The 18,889-nt window shown below is 43.7% G+C and overlaps 2 protein-coding genes across 4 annotated transcripts in view; one reads left to right on the top strand and one right to left on the bottom strand.

Annotated features, from left to right (window-relative positions):
* Window positions 1-1,242, top strand: part of PRKCZ (protein kinase C zeta) — a 46,826-nt gene extending 45,584 nt beyond the window's left edge. For all 3 annotated transcript variants that reach the window (XM_074558300.1, XM_074558302.1, XM_074558301.1), the window contains one exon: window positions 748-1,242. In XM_074558300.1, coding sequence (XP_074414401.1) covers window positions 748-835 — 88 coding nt within the window. In that variant the 3' untranslated portion in view covers window positions 836-1,242. The remainder of the gene's footprint in view (window positions 1-747) is intronic.
* Window positions 1,243-2,543: 1,301 nt separating this feature from the next.
* Window positions 2,544-7,936, bottom strand: FAAP20 (FA core complex associated protein 20). Its single transcript, XM_074558267.1, has 5 exons — window positions 7,901-7,936; window positions 6,559-6,929; window positions 5,372-5,519; window positions 4,138-4,733; window positions 2,544-3,573 (listed from the first exon to the last, which is right to left on the bottom strand). The coding sequence occupies exons 1-5, from the start codon at window positions 7,934-7,936 to the stop codon at window positions 3,501-3,503; spliced, it is 1,224 nt and encodes a 407-aa protein (XP_074414368.1). The 3' UTR covers window positions 2,544-3,500.
* Window positions 7,937-18,889: the final 10,953 nt, after the last annotated feature.

Below are 18,889 nucleotides of genomic sequence, written 5' to 3' on the forward strand. Positions count from 1 at the left end.
AGGTTTCTTTCACAGAACGACCAGGCTGGAAGAGACCTTAAAGATTATTGAGTCCAACCCAGCCCCAACAGCTCAACTCAGCCCTGGCACCCAGTGCCACACCCAGGCTTTGTCACACACACCCAGGGATGGTGACTCCACCACCTCCTCGGTTCCTGGAATCCCCAAAATTCCCCAAAATTCACAAAATTCCCCCAAATTCTCAGAATGACCAGGTTGGGAGAGACCTTCAAAGTCATCGAGTCCAACCCAGCCCCAACACCCCAACTCAGCCCTGGCACCCAGTGCCACATCCAGGCTTTGTCACACACACCCAGGGATGGTGACACCACCACTTCCCTGGGCAGCCATTCCAGAACTTTATCCCCTTTCTGTAAAAAACTTTTTCCCAATATCCAACCTGTATTTCCCTTGGTGCAGACTTAGTTACAGAGCATCTTAAAACCTTTTTAGCCAGTAGCAGATTGCTAAAGCTTACAGACAGTTGTTTTAGCCAATTACTTAAAGTACACATACACCTGCTCCACACAATGTTTGCTTGTCTTCCTTCTAATACAATACACCATTATTAAACTTAGAACCTTTTACTATCTTCCTTCTAAAAATCTTCCCTTTACTCTTTCCCACACTTGCCATAAGAACTTAGTCATGTTACAGTAAATTGGGAATTCTTTGTATCTTGCATTATATGATGGAAGACTGCCCAGTGCTCTGATGAACTTAACACTGCTCTCGTTTGTTTTTCAGAGATATAATAAAGCGAATAGATCAGTCCGAATTTGAAGGATTTGAATATATTAATCCATTGTTGCTGTCAACAGAAGAAACAGTATGAAGGAATGACCTCGTTGGGGACAGTTGAATGACATTAATTTATCCTTAACTACAGTATATGCATGCGAGGCTGGGACTGGTCACTGGATGGAGACCAATGATCTAAAAACAAATTTGCTGCTGAAAATCAAAGAAGAGAATTATGATTTTGGTGGGTGTCCTCTGCCACTTAGTGATTCTTAAGTTCTGGGCACTGACACAACTGGCTTCATTAATGAAGGAATTTGCATTTTGTGCCTGTTTCATGAAGGATTGAAACGTTCATTGCATCCCTGCAAAAGGAGATCATGAGAAACTCTGAGATCCACACACTTTCTACAAACATTTGATGCAATGAGCTCCCAGTTGAAGAGTATTACAGTGTAACATCCTGAAGAATAAAATATATTACAGTGGTGTTGAAGCTTATTTTTGATGCCTTTTTTCACAAGTGGTACCTGTCTAAACATCTCAGATATATTTAAAAGGAGTTGTGTTTTATTAGCAATCAAAACATAAATTTGGGTACAAGATTTAAGTGCCTAAATGGATAAACTGCATTGAAGGATTATTGCATATTTGGGACGTTCTTACACCTGGTAAGTTCTGCTTGTTAATATTAAGTAAAATTCCATCTGAAACATACAGTTCACAGCTGCAGCCTGATGTTTAGTTGCATTTTTACAGAATTTGGAATGCAGAGTGACTCAGTGAGATTAATTCCAAATTAGAATTTACGGTATCAATTACAGAATCTGTTGTCTTAAGCTCCAAATTTACCAAAACGTAGAGATTGAAGAAAACTAAATTTGCACACAAAGGATTTCTAAACATACTTAAGCAGTGCCTACACCTACAATGATATTGTGTTGTATATTAGATTTTTGAAAAGTATTTTTATCAACAATACAAATATTCAGATGTAGAGCAAAAGCATAGTAAAGCATAGCCTTAAAGTAGTAAATCTAGAATAACCATAAGATAAAATCCACTTTCCTGATAAAGCACACCTCCTGCTTATGATAAACTGTCTGCTTACAGTTGCTCAGTGTGCATTAATAACTAATTAATCATTCTGCAGCAGAGAATGGGATCTTTCAGCGAAATGATTTGCATCAAAGCAGTACAATTCTTTTCATGGCAGAAAAACAAATACCTAAGAAATTGGAAGAAGCAAAAGAGAACTGTGGAATCCCTTCTGGTGGGAGCTGGGGGTGCCAGGGGAGGGCTCAGCTCTGCTGGGGGAGGAAAACAAAAACCCTGTGCTGGCCTCTCACCTGCTTGGGTGTAAAACACAGGAGAAATTGTGACACTTTCACTTTCTTTACATTAACCTATGGTTTTCTCAGGGTACAGCATTGCATTAGGTGCTGAACATGACATCTTTGGGATTCACATCCAAGTCATGAGGTGCTAGGACCAGACTGCCAAAACATTGTTTGAAATAGTCAATTAATCATTGATTAACAATCTAGGTTTTGTATCCCCTCCTTAGCCACACTTATGCAGACCTGTGGTTGTTTAGTTCTATGAATCCCATTCAGGTTTCAGTTGTGGGTTTCTCTGTTGGACTGTAGCTTTTCATATTCAGCAAAATGTGTTTTAATCAACACTAAATAATTTAACTAGTAAAAAGTACTTGCCTCAAATGCCTGGACTTTAGATACTTTATTATCTACTAAAGGCAACATTACCTTTTAAATGTAATCTGACATTTTTTTAATTGCTCCTTTTCCCCTTTTCCCTCTTGTTTTATTTCCCCCGAATAATTTCCTGTTCAGTGGTTTGAACTCCCCTGGTACTGAAGCTAATCAGGAGTGATCAGAGTGACTGCAGGCAGCTCATGAAAGGAACTGTGACAGGTCAAGCTGTCCTTTGACATGCCAGGGCATGGAACTTGAAACTGGAAATATTAGAAATGTGGGTTGGGGGTTTTTTTTAAACCTTTTTTTTCCAGGTTTCAGAACATTTTGGGAGGGAGGGAAGGAAGAATAGAAAGACACATTTTGCTAATCAAACATTGTAAAGAATATTTGATTTTTATTTAAGAATTTACAGGCATTTACAATGTTGCTGTGTTGCCAAATAGTTTGCTGGGTACAAGTTTGGTTGCTCATGTGCAAGTGTTTGAATAATGTTCTGTTCATGATGAAGGGGAAATTTTTTTATATAAAGTACTTGTTTTATAAATAAAAGAAAATGAAGGATGTAATTAAATGTGTGGTTTGGAAAAAAAATCCTAATATATTACAAATGGATCTGGTAATGATATATAGTTGTCTTATTTGAAATAGTAAATGAAAATTCTAGCTAATTTAATGATTGTAAAACAGTAAATATGTTCTTGTAGTTTTGTATAATTAATTAGTTGGGATCTTTGCTGACCAGTTTTAATTGTGCAGAAGATGGTATACTAATCCATAACAGCTGAGATCATTTATATTCTTGCACATCTATTAAAGACTTTAATGAAAAAGTTCACAGACTGTTATTATTTATCAGTGCAATGGGCTGTGTCCAACCTCTGAAAGAGATAAATAAAATAAAACCAAACCAAAACCAAACAGGCAGGTGGCACTTATCCTCGTGTTGAGTTCCTGGTTTGTCAGAGACAAGGATGTGCTTCCTGGCACATTTTTCCTGTTCCTTTGAGAGAGCTCCATCCTTGCCTGGTTGCTGTCCTGGAGTCACCACATGACATCATCTGCACTCTCAGACAGGCACCTGGCGAGGTGCCCATCGATGTCCAGCTGGGAGAGCCTGCAGACACAAACAGTCACAGCCCTCACATCCCCCTGCTGCCTGTGCCTCACTGCCTCCCAGTGTTGGTGCCTTGGTGGGCACTCAGTCCTGTGCCCAAATCCTCTGCCAGAACCCCCCACCCTTGCTGTTACTGCTGCTCAAAGTGGAGCTGAGTAGCACAGGCCTGATGCATTTTAAGCTTTTCTGTCTAAGTCCCTTGACAAAAGGACCAAAATTGTCTAAATATTAATGCAGCCACTCCTTGTGTCCCTGTTCAGCCTCCCAACAACAGGGAAACTGTCTCCCTGTTCAGGCCCCCAACAGAGCTTGCAGGGTCAAAGGGCCTGTGGAAAAGCACATTTTCAGCAACTTTCACAAGGTACTATGAAATTGTGTTAACATTTCTTACTGTAGAGCAGATACTCAACTTGTAAATGGGATTAAAGTGTGTAATTCTGACAGCTAAAAAAACTTACAGTAGAAGTTTTGTCTGCTTTTGTTATTGTGTACATAAAGGATGCATCCAGAACCTGCTGTGGTTCATTTATGGGCAAGTGAAAAAAAACCAAACCACAAACTTACCTTCCACTGAACTGCATCAGACACATGGGACAACTGTCAAGAGCTGAAGATGCTTCACTCTGGTTTTCCATTTTCTCCTCGTGGCTCTCAGGAGCATTCCTGGGCTGAGGCTTCTCCGCAGGCACCCCTGTGCCCTCCCCTGCTGGAAGCTCCCCCTGGTGTGTTTGGATTTGAGGTTTTTCCTCACCCTGCTCTCTCCTGCCTGCCCTGCTGCTCTGTGCAGTCCCTGTGTGCGGCTGCTGAGGGCCCAGAGCTGAGGGCTGTGCTGAGCTGCTGTGCCCAGGGACTTCACACGGCTTGGGGCTCACACCCAGCTCTGGAACACCTCCTGTGTCTGCTCCACGTGCAGGTCTGGCTTCATCTCTACTGGTTCCCCTGCAGGTTTTCTCAGCTGTGGATGACAAACTCTTCAGTTTATCTGCTTGGCCCTGGCCTTTATGTAATTCATTGCTCTGGCTCTGTGCTGGCTGCTGGGAGCTCAGATCCGTGGGGTTCAGACATTTTTCTTGGTGAAAAGGTGGGAATGACACCCACTGAAAGTCCTTAGTTCCAACTGTAAAGACTTCCTGGTGTTCTGGACTCTTCTCCTGCTGTTTCTACAACACAAACACAGACAATATCTTAAGCACATGGAGCTCAATCAATACCTAAACCCAGGCTTTGGGAACACATTGCAAATACTGAGAAAGCTGAGCTACAGGAAAGAAAAGAACACTTTATTTATGTCCCTCCTCCAGGAGCTGATGGGATATGGGTCTTCCCTCAGCATTTCTAAATGAATGCAATGGGTACTCATGTTCTAGAGAGACTAAGGATGAAAACAGCAACCCGCTGCTGTTCAGGGGGAAAAAAGGACTTTATAAAGACTGGTTTTAATGCTGGGATCTTACCTAATGCCACAGGGTGGGTTCTGTGTAAATAACCCCTCCATTACAGCTTGCCTTTTCCAGTTTCATTCCTTAGGGAGATGCTGGTGTACATGGCAATCAGCATCCTTACACAGGCTCCCTCTTCCCAGCAAAATGTTGGAAAGAATTTGCTGTGCTGCAAAAAAAGCCTCTTGTAGCTGTCCTTACATTCCCTGCCACACCATGCCCAGCCACAGCACTGCACACAGAGATTAAAGAGCTGAAACCCCACATCTCTAAAAGCTGTTTCATGTTGTTTCCCATTAAGCAGGCTGTCGCTATTGAAAGCAGGAACAAAGTACAAAAACAAGGATACAGCACGCTACCTTTTCCAGGAACTCTGGAAAGCTGGGCACTGTGTCCCAGTTTGTGCACTCTGAGTCTTGACTGATGTCTTTCAGTAGCAGCAGCCAGGTTTTTTCACACTCATTTAATTCTTCATTTTCAAACCAGGAACATCTGTCAGTCGATGCCCTGTAAAGACACAGTCCAATAGTTTGAAGGTGGGAGAGAACAAAGAAAGTACTCTTAACACTGATACCAGTTTGCCTCTTTTCTCTGGAACACAAAGACATTATTGAGCCTGCAAACTATTTTTTGCTGCTTTATATGACTTATGTAATTTGGGCAGCTAGCAAAAAATTAATGTCTAAATGCTTTCCTTTCTGCTTGTAACAAATGAGCAGTAGGCATCTATCACTATCCTCACTTCCAAGTGAAGCAGTTAAGTGCAGCCACTGTTTTATCTTCTCAAATACCAAACTTAACACCTGCTGAGCACAGAAATCATGGAAGTGTTTGCACTGAGGGTGGAAATTGCATCACTTCCCATGTATGTCTGGACATTCCCACACTGCCATTTGAAATTACTGATTATCTTCCCAAACAACTTGATTTAATTGATCCTAGGAACTATAAGCACTAAAATGTAATGTTGTACAAAGACAATTCCAAGGGAAGGATGGATTGTTTTTGTCACAATGGTATTTCCAGCATTCCTTCTGATGTGTTTTCTTGGGTCGCTGTCCAAGAATGAAGCTGTATAGGAAAGAAATTGGAAACAACATAAAGAGCAGAGTGATCAACCTCTCCCAGCCCACGGTGGAAGGGACACGGCTGAGCCCCGGGCTGGAACACAAACCGAGCCACTCACTGCCTTCCGTCCTCCCGAACTCCGGGGCGGGGAAAACCAGAAAATATTTCTGCGCTCCTGTGAGCCGTATTCTGTAAGAAAGAGTTTTCATACATTAACTTTTCTCAGGCCCTGTTCTCGCCAGGGCTGTTCTGTGCCGAGGAACGTGCGGAAGGCGTGGGGCACGCTGCGCTCTATCCTGCAGTCTAATCCCTATTTTTAAAGGCGCTACGGGCGGTGTTTGATGAAATAACCTTTAACAGACACAGATCTGACCGCGAAACACCAGGGCGGTGCACCCTGGCCTCCGGAGCCGATCCGATCCCCCCGGAGCCGATCCGGTCCCTCAGGACCGAATCGATACCCCCGGTCCCGACTCACTGGGGCCGCGGCGGGGGCTCGGGGTCGGGGCTGCGCTCCCGGCCGCGGGCGGGCGGCGCCGTCCGGGGCTTCAGGCGCAGCTTGGCGGCTCCTTCCTCACACATGGCCGAGGCTCCCCGCGCCTCGCCGGGGGACGGCGCTGGCGGCCGCGGGAGGGCGGGGAGAGAGGGCAACCCGGGCTTCCTCCTCCTCCTTCGCTTCCTCCTCCTCCTCCTGCCCCGGCTGCGCTGCCGGGGCTGTGACTCTCCGCCCTCAGAGCCGCCCTCAGAGCCGCCCTCAGAGCCGCCCTCAGAGCCGCCCTCAGAGCCGCCCTCAGAGCCGTCGTCACGGCGCGAGGGTGGCGGGAGAGAGCGAGTGGCTCTGAGGGCGCCCTGAGGGGAGCCCGGCGTTCCGCAGCCCCTGTACCCCTCAGCCACCGGGGGCTGGTCTGTCTCGAAAACAGCCCTTTTTAATGTTGCTTTTACCCTCAAACTTGATGTTTTTTAGGGTTTTGGTGTGTTGGGAAGGGCAGGGTTAGGGGCTGTGCCGGGTGGTCCCCGTGGCTGAGGGGGACAAGATGGCGGCGGGTGGGGCCCGGCCGGTCCCGCCCTGGGTCTGGGGGTGCTGCGGGGGCCAAACCCAAAGGCTGTTCTTCCAAAAATAAAACGGATTGGGAGCGCCCCTCTGACCTAATTTCGCTGTTAGAGAAGAATCAGAAGTGATGCGACTTGACGTTTTTGGCTGGAGTGTTGCCATGCTAGAGAGGATTTAAACACTCCCCAGCCTGCAGCCGTCTCAAAAACAGACCCCACAGGGATGGTGACAAAAAATTCATCCTCCAACAGTACACGAAAGGATCACAAAGTAACTCTGCTGTTTAAACTCCTAACAATTGATGCAAAAAATGTGCAAGGAAATAAATCGAGTTTGGTAACTGGTGTTTATGAGGGAGCACCAGCACACGGGACTCTTTGCATAAAACCAATTTATTATTGGTAAAACATGAGTCCAAGTCCACAGTCTTCTTCTGTAACTGCATTTATCTGTTCCTGGATGTTTGTGGACTGCACCATCCTTGGATTTTTCAGAGTAGAAAGGAGGCATCAGTATTGACTGATTGTTAGAGGTTACACCTATGAATTATTGTGCTGGTCACACAGCCCAGCAAAAATGTATTAAGTAACAGTGGACTTAATATGTGCTTTGAGTGTATCTGAACCTTGAAAATGGGTATCAGAGTTCAGAGATTGATATTTCACTTAAATTTAAACCCGAGCAAGTCCATTCAGCCCCATCCAGAGGTGTTTCAGCTGAGGATGATTCTGTCTGTGCAGAGATCTGGGAGGCTCTGCCCAGCCTTCACCTTCCCTTCAAGTACTTTATGTTTCTGTGAGTCCATAATGCCTTTAACTCTGTGTAATAACTAATTTCTTAACTTTAAAGCATCATTATTAATTTTCCTTTTGTGGTTAAAAATCTTGGAAGTGTAGTGTTTGATTGCTCCTGGGATCTGTGGGAGTTTATACAATGGATAGCCCAGCTGAAAAACAAAAATAATAAAAAATTGTCACACAAGAGGGCCAGCATTTCAGCTGTGTGATGAGCAGAGTAAAATGAGAATAAAATCCAGGAAGAAAGAAACTGCTGGAAAAGTCAACCCCTGTCACAAAGATTAACCTTTCCCCACATTAATATCTGTTACAGCGACTGCAGTGCCCAGGGAACACCCAAGGTACAGTCACAGGCTTCTGTCACTTTTGTTGCCATTTAGAAGCTGCTTCCCAGTGTGGTGAAAGGAGATCCCAGGAAATCAGCCCCTCCTTTCCTTCTTTGTCAGGAAAGGTGTTCTCCCAAAAGCTGCAGGTGGAACAAGGTAAGTGGAGCAGAGGCAAAGGGTGAATCTGGATCTGCTGTGGGCAGGAAGGTGGTGGTGGCAGCAGAGAAGAGCAGGAGAAAGGGGGTGTAAATAAAGCAAAAGTGTGAATTGAAGAGGGTTTGGCCGTGGAAGTGGTGGGAAATGAGGTGACAGAGGAGGGGTAGAAATGTGATTTCACAACCAGCTGAAGAAGTGTTCCTTGGGGGATTTTACTCAGGATCCCTGGGAATTGCGGCCCAGCGCTGATTGTCACCACATGGAGGCAGCAGACTATGCAAAACCAGGGATTTTACAAAATCGGGGGGCTGTGAAAGCGCTCCAAACACACTCCTGGGTGTATCTATGCCAACGATCAGAGATGCCACAAGGTTTCTTTTATTCCTGCGATGTTGAGGTTGATATTTTATGTTTTATGACCCCTTGGATACTCCTTGGACAATCCTGTGCTGCTAAATCGTGTGTTGTACCCATGGATTTATGTTGTTACAGACGACTTCTCCCAGAACAGCCATCAGGAGTGCAGCCTGTTCCTCATGCTGGAGCTGTTGCTGTGTGGTGCTGTGAGCACTTCCAGCATTTGCAAAAGCTTTATGATGGGGGAACATAAAAATTGGTTATTGTGCGCTAAGGGCCACAAATGAAAGAATATAATAAAACGAATAGGGAAAATTATTATTGCAGCTTCTGCTTGTAAAAAGCAAAAGGAGAAAACCTTGCTTCTGTGGCAACTGTAGGTGGGTTTGGATTGTGTAGATTTATGTGAAAATTCCAAGGTTTTTTTGATTGTTATCCATTCAATACCCACTCTAACCATGTCATGAATGTTTTCATCCTTGCTCTATCTGCTTCTGGAACTGCCTGCAGATTTCAAACTGGAAATCTTTGTCCATTAAGGGCATTTAGTATTTTTCACCTGCATCTTTCTAGAATGAATAATGTACTAAGAATAGGAAGGCAAAGTGTAGAATAGGATCTGTTCTTGGGCTTGCCCCTTTGCACAAGACCACATCTTCTGTTTCCTCCACTGCATGGAAATCCTATTACTTCCTGCTTGATTTTGGGTCTTGCTAATTTAATAATTAGAATGTTTAGTGGTCTTAGACAAAAAGTTCTCCTAGAAATGCAGAGAGTAGTCTTTATCATAATCAGCCTTGACTGGATTTGAGCCAGTGGTCAAGGGATTTGAGCTTGTGGAAGCCAGAATGCTCCTAGAGATTATCTGCAGGGATTTCCTTGTAAATGGAGTGCCAGCATGTGTAGTTATCTCTTCCCTGTTGAGTCTCATCAAGCTGCACACGCTTAATCTTTACTTACATGGTCCCTGATTCTTGCTGTAAAGTGGGCCTCAGTTTTAACTTTTGCTCTCAGGAAGAAGGGGCTATTATAACAAATTCTAATCCTTTTGCAGTTCCACAAGCACTAAAGCCTATAAATTGCCTGCCAAACAAACCAAGTGATCTTTTCCTGGGCTGAGGGAAAGAGGAGAGTGTAAAACGCAGGTGCCAGCATTTGCTGGGGAAGAACTGGTACATTATCAACTAATCCGCCTTCTGCTATTTCTGATTTCCTCCCCAACAGCTGCAGCATTGAATGAGAGCTTCTGCATTTGGGAAGAATTAGAAAGCTTGGTAATGCAGGGTCTCTATTACAGATACAACAGCTCACAGACAGGGAGGAGATTTTTGCTGCTGGTGTAGAATTTGGAGTGCTAGGCATTTTATAGCCTGGAAAAATTGTAATTTTCAGCTGTTGTTATGGAGTAATCAATGAAGAAGAGATGCCACAGTTTCTGCTGGGTTTCTCTCAGAGCCTGATGTCATTGCATGCAGGAGCTATTATTTTTTTTAATGTGCCACTTTGAGGCTGAAGCACATACAGCTTTTATTAAAAACTTCTTTTTTTTATGACGACTGATGATCGCTGATAGTTTTAGACCTTCTGAAATATCATTTCTTCTGTAGTGATAGCTCCAGTATCAGATAAAAATGTTCTGAAGAAATTGTTCCTTGCTAGACCATTGAAATATTATTGTATTTCAATTATTTTATCTAATCAATGCTTAGCTTGTGAGTACATGTTGATAATTTTTTGTCCTTGTCAAATAGCCTGTGACTTCACTCAAGGATGAGCGTGGCCATTCTGCTAAATGTAATGAAGGACAGTGTCCCCAAAGAGACCACAGTGTGCAGAGCAGCAGGGAAAGCTGCTGCAGCCAATGTCCCACAGCTGCAATGGAACACTCCAATGTCACAATGTGTCCCCAAATAGCCAGTGGCAGCAATTGCAGCCCTGGAAAGAGTAACTCAGCAAACTGACCCACTGAGTCCAGTGCTAATCACTGGCTGTGGTGAAATGGGAAAGTCTGACTCTTTTCATTAATGTTGTGTTACAATTAAACCACAAAATGAGGAGAACTGGGTAAGACTGGCTTAGTCAGGAGAATAAAGATGACGTGCATTTCAGTTTGGGAAGTGCAGGCTCATTGCTGCTTCCAGAGAAAGTCAGTTCAATGGACACAGTTTTGTGGGCTCTCCTTCATTTTAGTTGCAGGAGACATTCTCTTCCCCACAAAAAGCCTCTGCCTTTGAAACCTGCTCCCTCTGGTAGCACACCAAAGCTGAATTTGCCAACGTGCAGCACCCAGTGCCCGACTCATCCCTTCAATTCAGCCTTTCCAAAAGCAAGGACAGATCAGCACCTGTGTGGCTGGAGTTGGAAAACCCAGCCTTGTGACATTTATGTGCCAAGATGGGAAGACCTAAAAAGAGGACTAGGGAGACTAGCATGGCATTTGCGGGTACCAGGTTGCCAAGGAGGCATATTGTATTGAAACAGTTGCCTGGGAAACATTTAAAAATACATTGAATGGAAAAGCATATGTGATGTGCCCACAAGTGTTCTGTGTGAATGAAATGCCATGGCTGATGATGGCACCAAGAGACTGTTACTATTACATGTAAAAATGCTGCAAGTGATGTGTGGCTTTTTTTCCCTTTTGTGGTGTTTTCCTGCCCTGTTTGCAGGAGGGGCACCGAGGGAAGGTTGTTTTGCTCTTGGCTGATGGATTAATGTGAATGTGGGGAAGGTGGAACACACAGGCAGCAGCAGCAGCTGGGGATGGCAAGAGCAATTTGGCTTCATTTAGGCAACCTAAACCAATTGACAAGGAGCCTGCACAATTCCCCCTCAAAAGTAATAACAGCACTGCTCAAACTCCTACAGAATAAAGATAAATGGTTCTCTGAGCATTGCCCTTTAATTGGTGCTAAAATGGGTATTGGGAGCTCTGATGTCATTGCAGTGGGACTTGCATGTAAACATCATGGAAAATGCAGGATTCTGATCAAAGGTTGGACAGCATATATGAAAAAGTCTCTCACTGACCTTGTTTTTTGTTCAGGGTACTGAAATAGAGGGAGATGATAGGATAAAGTTTCAGAAGACAGTTACCTGCTCTAGTCCTTCCTCAGATCAGGGTCAATTACTGAGGGATGGTGCTGACAAAAAAGAATGATGTCACCAGAACCAAAACAAACAATCATATCCACTCTTTGTCTCACAGAAAAAACCCTTATTTTTCTATGCAGCCAAGAAACAAGGGAGCTAGGAACTGTAATCTTGGATATCCTACCTTGGACAAGGAGATTCATCTGCTAGCAACTCCCAGATACTAAAATGCATCTCTCCTTGACTAAGAATGAATGGCAGGTGTGAGGATGGTTGGGATTATGGTCACCCTGCCTAATCCTCCTTTGGAGATTTAGAAACAAATATCCTACTCTTGATTTGCTGGAGGCTTAAGAAGCCTGTTTGGGAGCCAGCAGATTTAGCTTGGTGCAGGCTTTATGTGGTACAGTAAATTTTTTGGATGAGAGATGCAGTGGAGAGGAGTTCAGTTGGAAGAAGGAAGGTCTGGAGGGGTTTTTGTTGGTGGCAGCTCTGCAAAGGGGGCACCTGGGCCTTGGCTCCTGGCAGATGTTGCCTGTTTGGGGCTGGGAGGTTGCTGCTGTCTGGTGAGTGCAGTTCCCCAGGGAGGAGGAGGCTCTGCTGACTCTGCTGTCAGCTTGGCCAGTGAGGAGAAGCTTTTTGGCATTCTGGTTATCTGCTCATTTCAGCACAATCTGCTCAGGAGTCTGAGGTGATGCAATGATCACGTTGCAAAGCCATGAATCAGTGAAGTCTCCCTGGTGTCAGTCGAGTCCCAGGATCACTCATCATTTTTCTGGCCCAGTGTGTGTTTGGTTAAATCAAGTCCTGCTGTTTCTAGGCCCTGGGGTTAGTGTAAGAGAGGAGGAGAATCTGCCTTTCATCCTCTCAGAATTTTGCAATGTGACTGAAAACTTGGAGAGAATGTGTCAGATCTCAAACAAAGATTAGGTTTGATGGCACGGAGCCGTGGGTTCTGCAGCCCAGCCCAGAATTCTGCTGAGGGAGTTGTATCATCTCCCCATACTTTAAAGGATTTAACTCTGAGTTTAGGATGAAATATGTCTTGAGGTTTTTATATTTATTTCTTGCTTGCTTTCTTGGTTCTTGGTTTTTTTTTTTTCTTTTTTTTGTTTGTTTGTTTTATTTAATTCTAAATGTATCTCACAAATTATAGCCAATAGAAGTCTGAGTTCCTCTTCTTTGCTTCATTTGAAATCAACATACTAAGGAGCTCCACAAAAAAAAAAAAAATCCATAAATCACTTGTTTATGGGCATGAAACCACAAAACAGTGGGACAAAATTACCCTACTAGTTAATGTGGTGTGATTTTATCCATAACTACAATGGTGTATAAAATCAACATAAAATAGAATGTAATTCAACAGATGAGGATGTCTTTATTGCTTCAATAAATGTGGGTAGTAGGTTTAGTTAGTTTTGCAAATTTTTAAGGCCTGACTAGTGTTTTAGAAAGAAAACAGGGTAAGTCTGAAGGAATAATCAAAGTTATGGAGGCAAATATAAATCTTTTCACTGAGGAGAGTGTATTTTCATATTCATCCTCCCTCTGTCATTAATGCTTTGATAAAAGAAATATAAAATAGGATTAATTTAGACTCTTGACAGTAAAATACAGGAGTTTCTTTTTTTCCAGGTGTCATTTATTTAATTGTACCAGACATGGGCTGAGTTTGGTTTATTTACTTTTTCTTGGGCTGATTTTGGAGGATTTTTCCCAGCAGAACCTTTCCTGCTCCCCAAACCCATTCTGCTGTTCCTTCAGTCCAACTGTCCTGCTCTCATAGAAGTTTTGGTTGTTCCCTTTTGATCAGTGGGAAGTGCTCTGAGGGAGATGTGTGGTAGCTAAACCAAGATGTTGTGGTGCTGGCTGAGGACAGGAAACATGTTCAGTGAGCTGAAGTGCTTGCTCTGGTTTGTACCACAGTCTGCTTCCATCATTAGCCTGTTTTTATGAGTCTGTCCTCCCATACTGGAATCAGATGTTTTATCAGAGCACTCTGAGGAAAAGCAGCAGCCTCACAGCTCTCTGTGACTGGGCTGCACCCTGCAGAAAATGAGTTGTTGAACTTAAAGCCACATCCCACCAGGGAAGAGGCAACATCGCAGAGAGCTGCAAAAATATTGGCACCATCAAACCCCAGTATCAAAGGAAGAGATGAATCTGGGTCTCCCAAGAGGCTGTTTGGGCCTCATTGGCTTGGCTGGGCATGATGAGATGCAATCTGTGACCAGTGCAGCTTTGTAGGCACAAATGTCAAGTGTAGATGCATTTAAGGGAGAGCTGCCTCCTGTTCCCTGTCCAGCCAAATGAGATTTGGAGATTTGCTCACTGCAGGGCTCACAGGACAGCAGGGACCAGCAGGGAATTGTCGTCAGTGCTGCTGGGAGTGGGGTTTGGGTTTTGCAATTACACAGAAACTAGAATTGACATCCTCATTTGCTGGTCCCATTATTTAGTGAGGGATGGTTGTTTTTCTGAAATGTTTGCCTGTTCAGTGATGATTTAATTTAGGAATTAATTTGGGGAATTTCTATTGCCTGTAGTGTGGTGCAGTAAGTCAGAATACTTAATTATGATATGCCCTCTGCCTTAAAGTAGCCCTTTCTTACCTAATTTCATGCTGGTACCTGTTTATGAGATGGAAAATGGGTGCACAAAAATTGGGAATATTGCCTGTTGTAACACAAGGGCTGGGAACTGAACTCTGGCCTGTTCACTGGGTCTTTGCATGGGCATAAGACTGATCTTCCTTTCAAGCCTTGTTTTACTCCCAAGGGCTTCCAGCACAGTGTCTTTCATCAGCTTTGGGTTCACTGGAAAGAAATAAAGAGCTGGGACATCTTTCTGAAAGTCTCTGCCTAATGGCTTGTGTTTTGCAGAGTATTGATAAACCCCAGTGCAAATCCTGAGCCTCCCCTGCCCCAGAGACGTGCTCTGGCTTCAGCACCACATTTAATGACAAACAGTCACCTAGTTTACCATATGCATTCTTTTATCTTAGCTTCTCTCCGTGCATGCTAGGAGATTTATTTCTGCTCATAATGCATTTCATGTGTGTTAGTTGTAAATATTGTGCTCATAAATCAGCCTGGAGCATCCAGCCCCGAGGATGGAGACAGCTCACAATGGGTCTGTCTGCTTCACATTGGGAGCCTGAGCTCCCTCTCTGCTTTTTCCATTGCCGGGCTCTGCCAGCGGCGTGCTGCCAGTCTCCTGCCTCACATTAACAGGAATACTGGATATTACTACATTCAAAGTGTTTTTCCTTCAGGACTAGAAGAATGTAGTGGAGCATGCATCTGGCTGTGCAGGGAATCACCCCCAGGGCTCCCTGCTCCAGTCACCAGGGCTGGGGACACCTTACGGCAGGGCCTGCATGCAGACACAATGTGTCGTGCAAAACTGATCCTTCTCCCTTCCCTGAGCCAGATTCTCTAAATTCAATACCACAAAATTAGCAAGTCTGGTGTGTAATCCTCAGAACTCCATTTTTTTTCATGCCACTCTAGAGCCAGCTCCATCTGTATTCACACCTACTGACCTCACTTTTTACATCTGGGAGATGGAAGCTTTTTTTCCTTGATTCATAAGAAGTTGTTTTGAGAATGAATTAGTGTGTTCTGGATATTCATGAGGACATGTCAGTGCTACAGAGGTGCATACCAAACTGCCCCAGAACTGGGGTTGTTACTCCCTATTTTTGGGTAGTATCATTTGGCTTCCTCTCCATCTGTCCTATTATTGGGAAGTTTGTCTGCCTGGTGGAACTGCAAGTACTTTGTGCAGTGCTCCTGATAAATTACTGCCCTTTTACTAATTTTAAGGATGTTGTGCTCTCAAAATTCCTGTGTTTACATGAATCAAGGCTGCATTACATTGCATGGTCTAAAGCAATTAATATTCTATAAGCTTTTGGTGTTTTAATTGGCTTGTATTTGGAAGTCTGAGATGGGCTGAGCTGCAGGACTAAAACTAAACAGTCTGTCACACCAAAAATACTCTGAAGGAGTGTATTTCTTCATGGTGTGCAGCTGAAAACACCCCGTTTACTGTAATTAGTTCATCTCACTCTTGTGACTAGGCTTCCCACCTAATTTATACATATTCCAATATGTTTCTAGGTATCTGATTCTTGGAGACCGTGTTAAACCAGTGCCTTCTCTTGGTTATTGTGGTCTAGGGAGATTTTGATTTGCCTCATGCAGCACATCCCAAACTATAACCCTTGATTTGCCTCATGCAGCACATCCCAAGCTATAACCCTTGATTTGCCTCATGCAGCACATCCCAAACTATAACCCTTGATTTGCCTCATGCAGCACATCCCAAGCTATAACCCTTGATTTGCCTCATGCAGCACATCCCAAACTATAACCCTTGATTTGCCTCATGCAGCACATCCCAAGCTATAACCCTTGATTTGCCTCATGCAGCACATCCCAAGCTATAACCCTTGATTTGCCTCACCCAGCACATCCCAAACTATAACCCTTGATTTGCCTCACCCAGCACATCCCACAGCTCTGACCCCACATGCAGAAGCTGTTCCCCAGAACAGTCTGTAACCATGATGCTCATGATGCATTTCAGGAGAGCTGGAGAGGAGAATGGTGTCATCACCTGAGGGGAAACACAAAGCAGAAAGAAACGAGGAGGGGAAATTTCGGTGCTTATTTTTAGACTCCGTGGGTGAGTATTATTTTCAGCCTTATCTCTATTAATTTCTGCAGAACATGGTGTTAACGTGTGATTAGAAGAAAGTATTGTAGTTTCTAGCTCAGGCTAAAGTAATCCCTCCCTGGCAATCAATCCCTGGAGAGTCAGTACCCCCCTTTGTAGCAAGGTAAGGCAGCAAAGACATGGCTGCAGGCATGGATGTGTCTGAGGCAGCTCTAAGCTCTTGAGAAATAAACCCTACATGTGCATTTATGCTTATTGAGTTCACAGAATTGTCCCTGACACTGGGTCAGTCCTCCCTGGGGCTGCAAACACTCTGTTAGGGGGTTGGTTAAAGCTAAATTTCAGTTTGTTGACGGGGAGCTGTTCTCACACTCATCATCACATACCTTCAGCATCTTCTGTATTTAGCACAAGACTACACACTCATACGTTTCATTGAAGAACATGCTGCCTGTTAATCAGCACTTTATTGTCTCAGTATGCTTAAAATAAGCATTTTGTCACTTTCAAGAAGAAGGAACTTTATTGGTTTGCATTCTGGCACTGTGCTCCATGTTGTCAAGTGCTGTCAGTTGGCTTCTTTCTGTAACTTTATGAGATTGAAACATTCTGGTAACAATTTTCATCAGATACATATTGGATGTGTTACAGAAGTATCTCTAATGTTCCAGAGAAAAGAGATTTAGTGGGTAACAGTTTGATCTGGAGTGCCAGAGGTCCCCTTCAGAGCCTCTGATTGCTGTATGGGACAGGGAACACAAAACTGAAATTCCCCTGTTGATCAGAGAATGCAGTGAGAGGAAGGAAAGAAGATACCATCTTATCAAGGGATCTTCTTGTTTCCCTTATGAAAGCTAAGAAGCAGCATTAGCCCGTCCCTCAGCCAGTATTAAGCAGAGGACCTTTGAGGGAACAGTGGCTGCCAGGCTGCCAGAATGCAGCTGGACTGTCTGAGCCTGTGTCTGCAGCGTGAGGAGCACTCCAGGCTGGCACTGCCTGCAGGCCAGGTGTTGGCACTGGGGCTGCAGTGCTGCCTTTCCGTGTGGGGTGGAGGCAGGAGAGTGCAGTGGAGTCTGATCTCTGCTGTGAGAGACCTGTCAGGAGCCCTGAGCTCTGAAACCCTCCCAGCCCAGCACCAGCACCAGCACCAGCAGCAGGGTTGTTCTTGACTCAGAGAATCTTGTTGGACAGAATTAGATATCACTGTCATTAAATTTAATAATTTGCAGAATTGTCCATTGCTGGTTTCTATTCTAAGTGAAGCAGCAGAGGAGGCTGAATGGAGACAAGGATGGCCAAACCCTGAAGTGATAAACTCATAATGCCCAAACCAGTCTGTGGGACCATAAAGCATATTAATTCCTAAATTCCAATAATCTGTAAAAACTTTTGAGGCCTGACTGTGGCAGAATAGCCCAGAAGTTTGGGGAGAATTGAGTTGAGCAATGTCCTGTGCAGAAGGCCACAAGTAGCTTTAGGAAAAGACTTGTGTAAGCCTATTAAATCTGGATATTTCCTGTTGTAAATGGATATGCTTGGGGTCTGTATTCCAGGCTATATGTAAGAGAGTTTAATTATGGTTGTATCTTTTAGCCTGTTATAAAACTTTGCAGCTCTTTTTGAGAAAAAAACCCCAAAAACCAAAGCAAAGTTTCTTACAACACGTGAACACAAAAGAAATGCATGAGATTTTTGTCTTGGAAAATGCAGCAGATTGCAGCTAACCTTGAACTCTCTTATTAGAAAGAAAAGCTGTGAGAACTTAACAAAATGCTATAATTATCCATGTTTCTAGTGGGTTTTTTTGGTTATTAATTGAGTTTTATTGTGCAGCAGCTTTTCCAGAAATCGTGGGGGCCAGGAGCATACCATTAAAGCCTTGTTTTGAATCACCCAACTAAGGAAAAAATCTAGAAAAAATAAGTTCTTTAGATTACAAAATGTAAGAAGCATATTGATATAATTATCCTTAAAAGGAGATACTGTAGGAAATAGGATGGATTGAGTTATTACAAACATTCATGGAGTAAAAACACTATAAAAGCATTACAAGATTCAAACAACCAGTGAACCAAAAGTGTAAAAACAATGCTTTGGAAATTAATATTTTCCCAAGAAATGTTTCCAGTAAGAACCTGGGAAACTGCACTTTCTCTTGTGGGTGAAAAAAGTCACATTCAGACTTTAAAGGGACAGTGCTTCTGGGGAGTTTAGACATTCAGGATGTTCTCTAGCTCTATAAAACTGTGAAAAAAGAACTTTAAGGGCATCATCTGGGGTTTTTTTCCCAGTGTGTGCCCGTCAGTCTTTTTGTGTGTTTTTCCATGTGGATGGTAAAAGTAG

Source organism: Zonotrichia albicollis, chromosome 25, assembly GCF_047830755.1.
Source record: "Zonotrichia albicollis isolate bZonAlb1 chromosome 25, bZonAlb1.hap1, whole genome shotgun sequence".
In the NCBI taxonomy this organism is placed as follows: Eukaryota; Metazoa; Chordata; class Aves; order Passeriformes; family Passerellidae; genus Zonotrichia; species Zonotrichia albicollis.

Bases quoted from the DNA above. Each gene is read 5' to 3' on its own strand.
- FAAP20 (XM_074558267.1), bottom strand. From the start codon at position 7,936: ATGGACTCACAGAAACATAAAGTACTTGAAGGGAAG. The intron at 4,734-5,371 runs GTAGCGTGCTGT...TTTGTGTTGTAG, and splicing joins TTCCAGAGTTCCTGGAAAAG to AAACAGCAGGAGAAGAGTCC. The intron at 3,574-4,137 runs GTAAGTTTGTGG...TTGTGTCTGCAG, and splicing joins CTGATGCAGTTCAGTGGAAG to GCTCTCCCAGCTGGACATCG.